Source organism: Pseudomassariella vexata (genome assembly GCF_002105095.1).
Source record: "Pseudomassariella vexata strain CBS 129021 chromosome Unknown BCR38scaffold_6, whole genome shotgun sequence".
Classification (NCBI taxonomy): Eukaryota; Fungi; Ascomycota; class Sordariomycetes; order Amphisphaeriales; family Pseudomassariaceae; genus Pseudomassariella; species Pseudomassariella vexata.
In genome coordinates this window covers 289,088-304,472 of record NW_024467961.1, presented here as the reverse complement: position 1 = coordinate 304,472, position 15,385 = coordinate 289,088, and the positions used below count along the sequence as shown (strand labels likewise).

At 49.5% G+C, this 15,385-nt stretch overlaps 4 protein-coding genes across 4 annotated transcripts; 3 read left to right on the top strand and 1 right to left on the bottom strand.

Annotated features, from left to right (window-relative positions):
* Positions 1-5,152: 5,152 nt before the first annotated feature.
* On the bottom strand, positions 5,153-5,782 carry BCR38DRAFT_408618 (ubiquitin 3 binding protein But2 C-terminal domain-containing protein; the record flags this gene model as incomplete). Its single annotated transcript, XM_040858282.1, has 1 exon — positions 5,153-5,782. One exon carries the CDS (start codon positions 5,780-5,782, stop codon positions 5,153-5,155), a length of 630 nt encoding a protein of 209 aa, XP_040716006.1.
* A 1,478-nt stretch (positions 5,783-7,260) lies between these two features.
* Positions 7,261-8,413, top strand: BCR38DRAFT_341382 (uncharacterized protein; the record flags this gene model as incomplete). The annotated part of the gene is made up of 4 exons (XM_040855864.1): positions 7,261-7,330; positions 7,410-7,425; positions 7,590-7,816; positions 7,875-8,413. The coding sequence occupies 4 exons, from the start codon at positions 7,261-7,263 to the stop codon at positions 8,411-8,413; spliced, it is 852 nt and encodes a 283-aa protein (XP_040716005.1).
* Positions 8,414-9,500: 1,087 nt separating this feature from the next.
* BCR38DRAFT_341385 (uncharacterized protein) lies at positions 9,501-11,410 on the top strand (the record flags this gene model as incomplete). Its single annotated transcript, XM_040855866.1, has 3 exons — positions 9,501-9,598; positions 9,661-10,412; positions 10,482-11,410. The coding sequence occupies 3 exons, from the start codon at positions 9,501-9,503 to the stop codon at positions 11,408-11,410; spliced, it is 1,779 nt and encodes a 592-aa protein (XP_040716004.1).
* Positions 11,411-12,843: 1,433 nt separating this feature from the next.
* BCR38DRAFT_185664 (CVNH domain-containing protein) lies at positions 12,844-13,805 on the top strand. The gene is made up of 3 exons (XM_040853966.1): positions 12,844-13,383; positions 13,469-13,616; positions 13,686-13,805. The coding sequence occupies exons 1-3, from the start codon at positions 13,180-13,182 to the stop codon at positions 13,733-13,735; spliced, it is 402 nt and encodes a 133-aa protein (XP_040716003.1). The 5' UTR covers positions 12,844-13,179; the 3' UTR covers positions 13,736-13,805.
* The last annotated feature ends 1,580 nt before the right edge of the window (positions 13,806-15,385 follow it).

Sequence of the window (15,385 nt, the reverse complement as noted above, 5' to 3'; positions counted from 1 at the left end):
ATCCATGCCGTCACTTAGTCCAAAGTCGATGTCTGGATGCCAGGATGCTATCGAGCATCAAGGCAATTCTAGAGCGGGCTGTCGAAGCTCACCGTAGATGCTCCCGCTGGTACAAAACGGTTAAACCTGGGAGTGTTCAGCTGGATGAGGGAGGTGGGAAGGTACGGCCAAGTACAGGGCTACAAAACCCCGCCCCAAAACCAGAAGTAACCATCATAGAAGAAGAAAAAAAAAACATCTTTTTTTTGGTCTTCATATAAATCTGAGGGTGGATACCAGTACTAACCTCGTCAACTTACGTTTTTGCAAAAACAAATTTCGATAGAACCTGTTAAGAATCATCAAACCATGATCTATTCTAGATTAGTTATATTGGGATAGTTTAATAGTAGGAGTTACTGGCCTACAGTAGGTAGGGATCTCCTGCTCTCTAATCACTACGCTAAGCGAAATGGGTCATTTCACTCCTGTGGTCTAGATTCGTAATTATATTTGTATCCTCGATCCTCTTATGTACGATGATCTGTTAAAAATAATATTTGGAGTAGAATTGGTAGAGGATAACTAGTAATGTTAGATGTCTTAGTCAAGGGAAATACTATACTTATCGTCCACCACCTATACAGATTGTCGCTCGACTGGTATTTAGAATTCGATTCCACCACATGTAAACATGCCACGAACATACGACGAAAAGTAAATTATTTGTACACTTCAGCCCTTTGATATAGTCCTAAACTCAGCGATAGGGAAGTTATAAATACCTAGAATATCCCTCGTACGACTTTACGTAATCGACGACACGGTCTCCTCTACGAAACGGAATTCCCGCTAACTCCCGTAAATTAACCAACCTAGAAGAAGAAGCAATTATAAGATACATAGTCGAACTATATTCGCGATCGTTTCTTCCTCGGATCGGTGATGTGAAAGATATGGCAAATCGACTCCTCCGCTAACGCGACCCGGGACGCGTCGGCGTTAACTAGGTCTCGAGTCTCGTTTGACGATTACCAGATCTACAGACGCGTTTAATCGAGGAATCTACTACTAGAGAATCCTCTACGAAAATATTCACGCGTATCTTGCATGGTTTACGCTCGTACAAAATATAATCAATAAGTAGGGGATTTAAGAGGGAGATATCTATAGTTAAATTCGACGAGATCGCGTTCATTATAGCAGTGCCTCTGCCTCGTCACAAAGGCACAAAATTTGTCAAACAGTCGAGGCGTTGTTTTTTTCCACTTTAGATCCCTGGGGGTCGTTTATGGCTCTTCGGATATACTTGCTGCTGTTTGCATGCTACACCAGAGTCGCAGAAACGGCGGGCAAGCAGGGCGAGCAGGGCGAGCTATGCTTGAGGCAGCCTGAGAAAAAGGGGCGAGTGATCATGTGATGCAAAGTGTCAAGATTGAGGTATTGTAACAAGTCAAGCTTGATGGTCTAAGCGTGGTGACTAATTTGACATGAGGCTACAGTATACTACCAGTATAAAGTCTCTGACCAAGGAATCTCTCTCCACCAGCATTCTCTGTTAACATTTTAGTGCCCATCGCCAATTCCACAATCTGTTCTCAATTCGTTGTTTCAAGATAAAATATCAGTCAACTGGCAGGACGAGTAGTACTAATTTGCTTTATCGGGAATATCCAAGTTAGGTATGAGATCATCTTTGTAATTGGTAGGTTGTAGCTCCTCGAATCCAACTGCCACAGGCGCAAAGCATAAATTCACTCGAGATGAGGATCTCGGCACCAAGTGAAGTCGGCGTTCCTCAGAGTCCTTAAAATAAGGTCCGAAAACAACTTTCCGACCACGATTAGTCGTAAACTATTTTAAATAAGCAATAGCTTCAACCTGAATTATCAATCAACCTTGCGTAGAGAGCACAGTGAAACAAAATGTGGGTTGGAAACTTTTACTTGAGCGCTAACTATATCCGAAAGCTCGCCTTCGTCTATAGGTGTGTATGTCTAGACAATATATTATCACATTCTTGTAGTACTGGAGGCTCGTTTAATCCGTGTGGGCATGAGTTGCCCGAGTACTATTTTGCTTAGAGAGTGTGATGTATCCAGTTATAGCCAGAAAATTGCAAAGCAACTGTTTTATTCGAATCCGTCAGTAATAGACTAGACTATTTAATGAAACTTAGATTAGTAAAGCGAGCGAGACTAGCCTTCGGAACCGACAAACGGACAAGGTCGAAGGAGTCCTAGCCCACTTTTGTCGAAAGCACCTCATCTGCTTTCAGGCCCTATAAACAATTAATTAATTATTATTATTATTTTAAATACGCCGTAGGCTCGAAGCCCCCGGTACCTCTACTAGTACTCCCGTATGTCAAACCGTGCCCTAATGGCTGGACTAAATACATACGCTGCGTCGTCGGTTCGCCCTATTGGCGACTGCGTTGCGTTCACTACCATACTACGTTGGTTCTAAACCTACCAACAAAGTCCCCCCTGAGAAGATCGATGCTATCTGGGCCTTGAAGCTGTCCGACCCGTCCCTAGCAGCCACCTTACAATAGTCCCACTAACTACTGGTTCTCCTGTTGCCGTTGCGAGGTCTCTGCGAGAGTGTAGTGGCCGTGGTGCGATAGCGGCCCGTAATCGTTCCCTCGGTCCTTCCAACAGCCCGCAAAAGAGGATTACGTGCTCTGCCGTCTCAGGTGCGTCGCCACAGCGGCATAGCGGCGAGTACACGCCAAAAGCCCCTGTCTTGAATAAGAAGGCTGCTAGTCCTATTTTTTCCGTCCTGATCTGGCACAGCGTAGACGCCTCCAGTCGGTTCAGGCCGAAATACTTGCCCCCTTTCGGTATCTGCATCGAAGGGCCCTCCGGTTCCTCAGCGATGGCGCGTCGCTGGCGATCGTGATGCTCTGCTCCGGTGAGCCATCTCTTCCTCCAGTGGCCGAGGAGGGCAGCCGGGACCTCCTTTTCCTCGCTCATCCACTCGGAGCCCCGAGCCTCCTTCTCCATAGTGTACCCTGCCGGTCGGAGTAGCTGCGACGCCTGCTTCCTCTTCGCCGGCCTATCCTGCCGGAGTATATATGACGCTTTAGCGCTCGCGCTGCGAAGCAGATTTCTCTTCCCGCTAAGCCGTAGCCGTTCTTCAAACTTAGCAGCCCGGGCACTAAGATAGAGGTCTAGTGGCGGGATTGCTGCTTCTGCTTCCAGGTGGCGAACCGGCGTCGCTTTGTGGGCGCCACAGACTACCCGGAGGCACTCGTTCTGTATCTCCATCAGGCTCTTAGCTGGCCCTGCCGGTTCCTCACTTATAGTATGCCACGCAGTCGCCCCGAAGGCGATCGCGCTACGGATAACCACCGTATATAACAGCCTCGCCCGTATAAGATCGCAGCCCCACGACATATTGACTAGCTTTGTCAGGGCTAGCTTTTGAGTTGCCATTTTTGTTTTAACACGCTCAACATGGGCGTGCCACGTCAGTTTGCGGTCGAACCAGACTCCTAGGAACCTCGCTGAGACTACCGGCGACACTGTGGCGTCCCCAAGGCGAATACTTTGCGGCAAGGGCTCTCGGGCCCTAGTAAAGTGCATTAGCTCACTCTTGTCAGGAGCGAACTCCCTCCCGTGCCTCACTGCCCACCGCTGACACGTAGCCCATGCGCTCTCCAACCGGCGGCAGGTCGTGTCTGGATCGGTGCCGACGCTTAGCAGGTTCGTGTCATCCGCGAACAATTAATTAATATTAAATATAATAGTTATCGCAGCCTACATCATAAATAACTCTCATGGAAGTCCTGTTTGGTCGGTATAGTTATGTCCACCAAGGACCAGGGGCAGGCAAGGTACTACTGTTGTCTAAAGTGCTTAATACCTGCTTACACCTAGTTCATCTTCTCCAACATTAATCTGTTAGGCTGGATGACCGCGGAAAAGAAGTTCAGATCCAGAAGTTGCGTGATTACTAAGACTGGATATATACCGAACCTCATTAATTTCCGCATGTCGTACGTAGATATCGGACGATAAGTCCACAGATTTTCCGACTTGATAGTAATGAGTTTATTTAAATCCATAGAATTCTGCACAACAGCCTGTCACAAGGTGTCCTGTGCCTGTCGCGTCATATATTCTGCGAAGGACGACCGACATTTCCCGGGATTTGGATTGAGGAGCGCATCACAGCAGTACTCAAGAAGCACTTCCATGACAGAAACTTGCAGATTCAAACGAGTACTTATTTCAATCGCACAACACCTAGACATAGGCCCTGGTGAGATTTGTAGTCCTCGGATAGAGCCTATCCATTACGCAGATGAAGTTTGCCCACCAGGGATTAGAGAGAACACAGGTTAGTATTCGTTAATAGAGATAGACTGATATCGTAACATTAAATCAAAAAAAATAATAAGCTCAATATTAAAGCTTGTCACGCTCTACTATAGAAGGTGTAGGTAGTGGTGACGGGATTAAGCGGCCAATTACTATACTAGAGCGCCGGCTTCGCGTGGTTAAAAAAGTACGCGGTTGGTGTACAAAACATAATATCTATATGCTAGGCTTTATTTTGACTCCATTTTGTGTGTGAAATCGCTTATATTCATGGGAAAATGGCTAAGGGCTAGTTATAGTGCCTTATAGCATTTGTTGTTCTGGCGGGGTGGTCTCCTGACTTTTAGAACATGACTGAGCTAGCGGCTATATTGCTGCGTTTTATGGCAGAGCGAGTGAAGGATCTTTATGTCTGGAACCAAAATGTCGTATTTGGCTATGATATTGATTGCTTCTCTGATGTCACTATCAACTGTCAATTGTTTGTACTGGGCAAAATGGTTGTTCCTTAGAACCTCTGGGGGTTTACTATAATCACGATAAGGTGGGAGCTTATTCCGACGAGGACCGCATTATTCGCGGAATAGAGGAAACTTGCCTAAGATACTGCGTAAACATCAAGGAGGGAAATATTATCCATCGTTTGTTGTGAGTGAATGATGTGATCAAACTTCAAATTTGTTTCTAACATAAAACCTACTTGCACAAAATTATAAGTACAACCTACGCAACAACCTATCTCCACCACATTCTTGGTCAGTCTTGAGAGTACTGACTTCAAAATAACCCGATACCCAATACCCATCACCACGCAAAAACTATCTCCCACATCACACCACAGCCATCTAAGCATCCGTCAAAACAACAAAGAACCCCATGGGACACTGTTCTCCACACTGCTTAAAGATGAATGTCGTATCAGGGGAGCACAAACTCCCACTAACCGTAACCGTCCCCGCCTCGGCCGGAATCCCACAAGGCGCACTATTCACCACATAGCTGTGCCCTGGCTTCAAAACGGGAGGCGGATTGGGCGGACTAGGTCCAGGAGCAGGCTGATTCTGATACGTAGTCTGCCCAACCACAGCACCCACCCCAATAGCGTAACCGGTGAATTTTACGGTGCCTGGGCCCTGGAAGGCGAAGGAGCCCGGAGCTTGCAGCTGGGAGGGGAAATCGAAGACCAGGTTGCAGATCTTCCCTTGAGTGGCGGCGGCGGGAAGTTCAAGGTTGAAGATGGTGCACATGTCGTTGGGCGTGACTTGGGCCCATTGGGTCGCCGCGAAGGCTTTATTGGGTTTCTTCGCGGAGATAGGGAGGAGGACAGAGGTTGAGATTGAGCCCTTGGGAAGGAGGCCGTCGGGCTGAGCTGCGTTGGCCGGGCATTGAGATTGAGAAGTCGAAGCCCCTGGGAAGAGAGTGGGCGTTGCGTAGACGGAGGCCGCCATGGTAGCGAGGAAGGTGGTGGTCTTCATTTTGACGCTGATAGCTTGGGAGTGTAGGTTGGAGGTTAGAGAAGTGGCCTTGTTGACCTAGAATGATGACTTTGAACGATGGACTCTGGATGCAGGGATAGTAAACGGAGAGATCTACAATGGTCTAGAACAACTTTACTCTAGCAGTTGTCACGAAGCAAACCACAGCGCATGGACGGCTAGAGCAGTTCCTACCATAGCATCTAAGCGCGGCTGAAAGAGGAAAATTTTCCAAGAGAAATAGTACACGTCTGTGTGCGTTAGCAGTCTAAGGCTAAGTGGGAAACTCTCCCCAGGTTTTGCCAGTGCTTTACGAAGCTTTTGGTTTCAACCGCCTCATTCCTAGGGTCGAGGGTCTCAATCCCGAGGGAAGGTTAGAATTTGGGCACGATTCCTGCCAGCCTCAGATGCCCGTTTCAAACTTCTGTACTAGCTGCTGGAGTTCTAGACTATAAAAAGATGGCTAGAGCGTTGTACTCTCTGATGTAGGCATATCTTGGCGTCGGCGTATAAGCGCGGCTGCTAGTTGGACTTGAAGCAGCTCCAGGAAGGATATAAGCGAACAACACTAAGGACCAAGAAAAAGTATAACGGAGGCACATTGTAATTTGCAATACAGTACGTGCCCCGTTCGTCGAAATTACTTCTTGGGAAGCTTCAAGGACAGAAAGCAGTTAGTGATCTAGCGCACAAGCACCCGGATCAACCAGCTCTATATTGCTGACATATGGGAACAGGGAAACATCGACAATGCTCAACGACTGTATACTGCTAACACTTATTTCGTTGCTTCAATGCGATTCTCATTTGACATGTAACTGAACGCCATTTGCGACAATGCGCCTGGGACATAATTTGCGAGTTGATTTCAAATAGCGGCATTGGACAATGAGTGATAGACAATGTTATCAACTTGACTGGTATGAGCAATCGCCATGCAAGAGTTAAGTCATTGCAGATGTATACCGAGACGAATTCGGTCAGCTTGCATGTGAAGAAGGATAGCACTTCAGCTTTTGATATTTGGGAATCGCGATTATCGGTTTTCTTTGGACATCAGAAAATTACTTTTTCCTCCTGCTTGCACGGAGTCCTCCGCCCCTCTAAAAAGCTGCACCAACAACGTGCTCTTGGCAGCAAACTTGAGCCGCTCTACCTGTAATCGCAACCGGCCCAGGCGGTGACGCACAGATCACGGCACAATTACTCCTCTGCGAACAGGCCAATTACCAAATTCGAGAAGCTGCTTTTCGCTGGGCCCTGTTCCAACTCGGACCCACGTCGTCATTTTCCCACTCCAGCCACCTCAGCAGCTTTCAGCTTCCGATCCCCATTCTCCTCGAAGTCTGACAAGACCATATCGTTTCTGCCTCGCCAGTCAACCATACTCGTTTAATCCGATTGCAGGCGACTCGAAAAGCCATCATCATATCTTTGGGCATTGTATCGCTTCCTGCAGCTCATATCCCACCGGCACTATGGCACCTCCACCTTCTGCCAACTTGCCTCTTACCGAGAGAATCGTGATCCTCGCGAAAACCCTCCAGTGTACGTGACATCCCCGTTCACAACACCCCGCACCGTCCCAGTTTGGTGAAGTTTTGAGCTGACCTTACAATTTCCACAGTTGGGTGGTTTACCGGGTATGTACATCGATCGAGCGCTTCGTGATCTTGAGGCGGCGCATCCTATGTCAACCACGCGAGCATCATACGCGAGCATCATCCGCACGCATACCCGAGACACTCGAGGGATCGCCCAGACTGAATGAAATAAATAAAAAAGGTGGCTAATGATCACATCACAGACATCTCGTCCTGTTGCTCTGCATCACCCGATACTCGCTGTCATGGATCCGAATGAATTACTACACCCGCATGGCGCAGTTCTCGTACCGCACTGCCTTTATTGCCGCTGCCGCCACCTACGGAATCGTTGTTTACAAGACGATGCGAGCTAGACAAAAGGTGGGCGCGAAGTACCCTTCGGGCGGCGCTTTGGGACTTGCGGCCGATGAGAACGTCCAATACTTGGGTAAGTTACCAGTCTCATCGCGATCATCTGGCCTGCTTTCAAAAGCTAACTCGTCTAGTCATGGCTTTGGTCTGGCTCTTCATGCCCCAGTACCCCTTGGCTATGCTCCCCTACGGAATCTACTCCATCTTCCACGTCGCGACCTACACGCGTGCCAACGTTATCCCCACTATTCAACCGGCCAAGCCTGCTGCAGGAGCCTCCTCTGGCGCCAAGGCTGCTGGAAACCCCATCGCCGATGCTATTGGATCCTTCGTCAAGACCTACTATGATGCGTCCATGTCTGTTGTTTCTTTCCTCGAAATCGCTCTCTGGGGCCGTATCTTCTTGTCTGCCATCATCTTCCAGCGACGGTCATGGATCCTTATTGTCATCTACACCGTCTTCCTCCGCGCCAGATTTTCCCAAAGCTCTCACGTGCAGCACGCGTTCGCCACGATCGAGGCACGTATTGATTCGGCCGTCGGAGCTCAAAATCTTCCCCCGGTGGCGCGACAGATCTGGGAGACGGTCAAGAATGTGGCTCGTCAGTTCCACAGCGCGACTGACATCAGCAAGTACATGAACGGAGCCTCAGTACCCAAGAAAACGTCTTAAACTCCCGATACGATTTCCTGTCTCTTTCGACACGGTTGGACGCCCACGGTGATACGGCGGTACGACAGATACGAACCAGATGCCAGGGTGGAGGTAGGATATGGTTAATCTCCTCGGAGCAAAATATTGGTACACGAAGGTGTGAAAGACGATTTGGTGATGGTGGGGAGAATGGTTGGAGGAACTGAAAAAGGGAACGGTACATCCGCTCTGTGAATCCACACTTTGTTACCTGCTTATAAGGAGTCGGCGACCATGCATTATAGGCTGAGATCCGGCGACTTTGTATTTTCGGGTGCCGGAGACGGCTTGGCTCTGTCTTCTTACTCGGTTATGACTTTCTAGCATAAGACATGAATGTCTCTGACGGCTGTTGAATCCAACTTGTGCATCTCACCTATTTTGCCGTTGCCAGCTATGATTTCTAACAGCGCCTACTCAAGCCCCCTGGGATGAATCTCCTGCCTGGGTCTACAGTTAATACCACCTCCACACACATCCCAGGCGGAACTCGGTCAAAGATCACTGCCAATTATGGATCCTCAAGATGATCACTCTGCCATGCGGAGACTTGATAGCTTACGCCACAGGTGGATATGACGTCGGATTCAAATAGTTTGGGACGCAATTGTGCATGAGCCATGCCCTGATACCCAGGAAATAATCTAATTTCAAAGCTGACTGCTCCGGGTTAAACAGCAATTAAAGCGAGGTTACGCAAGTTTCATGTCAAGTTAGGTAACCGACAGCGCTGAGTATGACCCGATCTCGTGTAGACTAACTATCCCATTCAAGCCACATTCGTACCCCACTAAGCGAAGCGATGACGTAGAATGAGGGTATGAAGGTGGGATGGCCCTGCCAGCACAGGCGTCCCAGCATCGAGTAATTCCGACGTGCCCGTCCTTCGATCATCCTGCACTCACTGCTTCGGTTTCTTGTTTGCATGCCCAGACACTAGACGACCGTCACGAGACCGATTCGATGCGTGACGAACTACTACAAGTGGACTGACCCTGTTTGGCTATTCCAGCCCGTCTCGCAAGTCGGTCTCGCACTGCGCAGCGACCTTTTGCCCTTCAATACCATGGCTTCGCTTCTACGTCAGATCGTCGCTGGCCCTCGCGCCAGACATCCGGAAGCAGGCCTGGATCTCTGTTATGTGACGGACAATATAGTTGCAACGTACGAATTGCACCCATCTGAAATCACGGGGAATTGCAAGACTGACAGGCACAAACTCGCAGCTCCGGCCCTTCACAAACATATCCCCAACGAGCATACCGTAACCCTCTCGACCGTCTCGTCACTTTCTTAGACGCTAAACATGGCAAAAATTGGGCAATATGGGAATTCCGCGCTGAGGGCACCGGGTACCCAGACCACCTGGTGTACGACCGCATCCGACATTACCCCTGGCCAGACCACCACCCGCCGCCTTTCAGACTGGTTCCCATGATCGTGGCCAGCATGAGGAATTGGCTCAACGGGAACGACCTTGATGAAGACGGTGCGCGTTCTGAGGACAAGTCTAAATTGATAGCACGAGTGTTGGAACACTGGAAGGACAAGAAGAACGGTCGCGTGGTTGTCGTGCACTGCAAGGCAGGCAAGGGACGAAGCGGTACCATGGCCTGTAGCTTCCTCATCTCCGAGTGCGGCTGGACGCCTGAGCAGGCCATCAATAGATTCACGGAAAGGCGAATGCGGCCAAAATTTGGCCCGGGCGTCAGTATACCCAGTCAAGTACGATGGATCGGCTACGTGGACCGCTGGACGAAAGGCGGCAAGAAGTATGTGGATCGCGAGATTGAGATCGTTGAGATCCATGTTTGGGGTCTGCGCAGTGGCGTCAAGCTCTCAGTCGAAGGCTTCGTGGACGAAGGCAAGAAAATCAAGGTCTTCCACACCTTCAATAGGGAAGAGCGCCTTGTCGTGGAGGGGGATGCGCCGGGTAGCTCGGGGATAATGGATTCGATATATGAACTTGCCGGCTATGGTAACAGCCCAACTACCGAACAGGAGGTTCTTGTTGGGGCAAGGGAAGCTGATGTGCAAAACGGCACAGACTTTACCAAAGGCGCACCCAACCGCACTCCCAGCAGCTCTGCGACGCCCGTGTCGGAAACTATCGAAGCACCAAAGAAGTCTCACACGGCGAAGCTGATCTCGCCAATATCGCGCAACGCTTCTACTGGCAGCACATCTAAAGATAACTTGGGGTGTTCGAAGTCGAAGAGGAAGTCGAAAGTGTTCGCTGACGACTCTGGCCATTCCTCGTCCACGTCGGTGGACAAGCTTGATCCCGAGCCCGGAGGCCGTGCCGTCATCTTCAAGCCCAAAGAACCCATCAGAGTGCCTACGTCCGACGTGAACATTACCCTCGAACGTCGCAACCGTGCGCCCAGCTCCATGGGTCTCACGATGGTGACCGCCGTGGCCCACGTGTGGTTCAACGCCTTCTTCGAGGGCGACGGCCCTGAGCAGGGTGGGATCTCAAGGGACAATGGCGTGTTCGAGATCGAGTGGGATAAGATGGACGGCATCAAGGGATCGAGCCAGAAGGGCACGCGTGCGATGGACCGCATTGCCGTCGTCTGGCGAAGCGTAGCTTCGCAAACCGCCGAGGGAGTCGAGACAGGACCAAATGAGGTCGTCATTACGGAACCGAGCGAGAACTCTCCCGTGCCGCAAATGCAGCCCGCGGACTGGAAAGGCGGGAACGACGAGGACCCGGCGCAGGAGAAAAAGCTGGGGCTTCGGGTGCAAAGTCCAGATAGTGCGAATGTAAGCCAGGCTAGTAGTATCAATGAGGAAATCGGGAAGGGGACGGATGTTGATGTTGATTCTATTAAGGGGGTGAGGAGTGATTTGCCCGGCGCGGAGATGGGTGACGATGAGGAGACGAGGGGGAGGAAGGGGCAGCCGGAGCTGGAGGCTTATGCGGAGAAGCTGCCTAGTCCGGAAGGGAGTGGGATGGATGATGGGAAGAAATAATGTAGGCAAAGGGTGTGAGGTTGGGATGTTGACGGCTGGTTGGAATGAGTTCTACTGTGTCTTCGATTTGCGTTGCATCGTCTGGGGCTGTCTTTGTTTCTGAATCCGAGTTTAGTTATTATGGAGATACCAATAACGAGGTTTGTTTTTTGGGCATTTGCTAATTAAGTGTGCACTTTCCATGTCCCGTTTGGCACAGCAAGTCAGATTCTCGTGTTTGTCATGCAATTGTGAGCTGTTCCAATGTGTGGGTGAGAGATTGCGCTTTCTTGGGAAGGGGAGGTCATTGCTCACATAGGAAACGACCTACTCCCGGTTCTAACTAGTGTCTGCTGTTCCCTGTTCATTGTTCATGGACAGCTTCGCGTTGGTTTTATCTGGGAACCTGTCCAAGGAATCTGCTTATAGAGTTACTCATTTAGAGAATGACTATACAGGAATTGGCGTACGTGAAAATCTGGCATTACTACTATGATGTTGCCATCGGGCAATCCTTGAAACCTAACTAACATTACCCACTTGTACTGTTACAAGGTTGTCAGGTTGGTGAGTGGTCGCCACGGTCCCCGCGTCTGGGGCCTGGCGTATATTTCGACATGAATTTTCAGCCCGAGAAATGGAACGAGGTTCCCACTTTATAGTTAACAATCAACTAGCTATGAGTTCAAGGAGTAGTTTACAGGAGCAACTTTCAGATCGGAGATTAAACACGAATTTGGCACCAAAGAAACAGTATACGGTTTGGTCCCTTTGTTCATTGACAGAAAGAAATCTCGAGAGAAAGGAAATCCACCACATGCCCTAGGTGAAGAGGAACGGATCTCTTGGTTACCGCGTTCGACCTAGTGAATAGGCCCTGGTGGATGATAGAGTCCCATATAGCACCCCACGTATAATAGGTCTGACCAATGGAGTAACTGGGACCCCCTGACAATAACCGAGCGGGTCAACCCGCTCCAATCCCGTCCTATTCCCGACATCCTCTGAACAGGCCTTAACCGAGCCAGAACTTCCACCAAAGCAGGAACGAAATGCGGCACGGCTATCTTATGTATGCATCTCTCGTAGCCGATCCGATTCCGAAGTGGTCCGATCATCGGGCAAGTTTCTACAAGCGAGACCAGGAACTGGGAGCTTGAAAAGCGGCAATGGCCATGCCAAGACCACTTCCAGGACTCCCTGTGCTAAAAGGAATTATATAGCCAACGTTAAGTCTATATCAACCTCGGGGCTATTGCATGAGGACTGTCTCCTCCTCCCAGAACTCCGCGCCGGCTCTTCTGGACACCGCCTGCAACAGGTGTGCGACAGGGCATGGATTGAGGAGAAGATGAATAATTCTTTGTAATCAGAGAAAAGGTGGGTAATTATTATGTCCAGTTAAGGATCAGATAAAATACGTCGGCGCGATTTACGGACGTGTTAGCGGGGCATCATCGCATGGCTGATCCTTCTAGGTTCGCCTACCTGCGTGAGGTAAATACACGCCGGCACTTGTTGAGTTCGCGGGGATTGATACCAGTGACTAGTCCATAATCATCGCCAAGCGGGGTTGCCCTTGAGCAGGAGGTTGGCCAACGTTCATCATGGGAGTTACTGTCGACTATCTCGGCCCAACTCTTGCGCCGCTGCAGGGCTCAAAAATTATCAAAGTATATAAGACGGTCATCGACGCGGGAATGTCTCTTCTACCGAACTGCCACTGAGCCTACACACTTGACTCTAATTACACTTCAGAACCCTCATCTTAACTGCTCCCATCCATCATAATGAAGTCCCCACTCACTATCCTCGCATTCATCATCACTCTAGCCGCCGCTGGCGACTGGGGCAAGTCGTGCTTCGATGAGACACTGGATCCCGTGACCGACGTGCTCACTGCCACCTGCCGCACTGGCGATGGGAGAGGAATTACGAAATTGACTTCGCTCGATTTGAACGATTGCTACAAGTATCAAAATAACAAGATTGAGGTATGTCATTTCTCCTTCTCGTTCTTGTTTTCCTTCATTCGCGTCGAAGAGAACATAAGACTGACTATGTGTGTGCTTTTTTCAGCCGAGCTTCCATGGAAACTTCAGTAATTCATGCACCGACTGCGCAATCATCCGCTTGCCAGATCCCGTTTACGACGTCGTGGGCATTTTACACCCTTGGATGAATTGCACGTGTGTGGGTGCCCCAACTGAAGTTGCTATTAATACCGGTAAGCCACTGCTCCTCTTCAAGAAACTATGTTGCTCCATACTTAGATACTGACCTATGGCGTCTGTAGATGCGGAAATTGATAACCGCTTTGGAAACCTGATGTGCAACATACCGTAGGTGGGTTGAGACATGGTGTTTGGAGGGATGCATGTGGTACTTGAATAGCATTTCGTTAAGCTTTCAGAAGATGAAAAAGTGGGTAGAGCCTTCGATTTTTGAGATTTGGCATTATCTGGCTTGTAAGGGGTGGTTTCATTCAAGTATATTTTGGTTTTCTCAACGTAGTGTTGGTCTGTACATACTCTTTTCTATTTCTCCGCCTTCTGGAATTGACAATATTGCCCATATGTTGAACCAGAATTGAATCATATGGATTTGTTACAGTCTAGTGTTTAGCCGGGTGGTCTTGATTGGGTATATTCTACATAACGTCACCCACAGGTCATTGCCCCACACGGGTCTTTGCCCAACTTTTCAAGAAATCTTGACTTTCCATCTTTACTTATACAATTCTTCCCTTCCACAACATGGCACGCAAATCTAGTGAAGCTAATCTTCAATTAGCCATCCAAACTAAACGACGCGATCCTCACCTAAGTTGGAATAAGCTTGGTAAAATCTCCAAAGTCGACCATAAGACATTGAAGCGCCGTTACGAAGGCGTACAACCATTACACATTACTAACATGTCCAAACGGAAAATGACCGAAACCGAAGAGAATACGATTACCCGACGCGTAATTGAGCTAGATTCGCGAACTTTTCCTCCCCGGCTTCGATACGTTGAAGAAATGGCGAATATCCTCCGACGCGACCGCGACGCGTCACCCGTCGGCAAGAACCGGGCCTCGAGCTTCGTACGGCGACAACCAGACCTCCGGACGCGTTTAAATCGTCGAATCGATTAACAGCGGGCATTCTGCGAAGATCCTGTCGCGTATCGCGGTTATTTTAAGCGTGTTGCGGACACAATAGCGAAGCACGGCATCCAGCCGGAGGATATCTACAACTTTGACGAGACGGGCTTTTTAATGGGCATGATCTCAACCGGCATGGTCGTTACGAGTACCGAAAGACGTGGAAGGCCTAGGCAAGCCCAGCAAGGCAATAGGGATGGGTTACTGTCATTCAGGCGGCCAATTCCCAAGGCTGGGCGGTGCCGCCGTACATCATCTTCGCGACCAAAGTTCACCTCGCTTCGTGGTATCGCGACACCACATTACCGGGCAATTGGGTCGTTGATCTATTCCACAACGGATGGAAAACGAATGATATGGGTCTCAGCTGGGCAGCTCACTTCGATCTGCACACACGATCGTACGAAGGGTGTCAAACGCCTCCTGAGTCTTGACGGTCACGAAAGCCACCACTCGATGGATTTCGAACAATACTGCAAGAACCATGGCATCATTACCCTTCCTATGCCTGCCCATTCGTCCCATAAGCTCCAGCCTCTCGACTTGGTGCCTTTTAGTGTTTTGAAACGGGCGTACGGTGTGTTTGTTGAGGGTTTGATGCGACGGCATCATACCCACGTTGCGAAGGAGGATTTCCTTGCCGGTTTTTTGGAGGCGTTTGGCGCTGCTTTTACTAAACAAAACATCAGATCTGGTTTCGAAGCAGCTGTAATTGTCCCTTTTGACCCCGACAAGGTTATATCTGCCCTGGATGTCGCAGAAGTCGCGCGTACACCCTCTGCCGACTCAGAACTCCTACCCCCTATTTGGACTTCTAAGACACCTACTACCACCCTTGAAGCCGAATCGC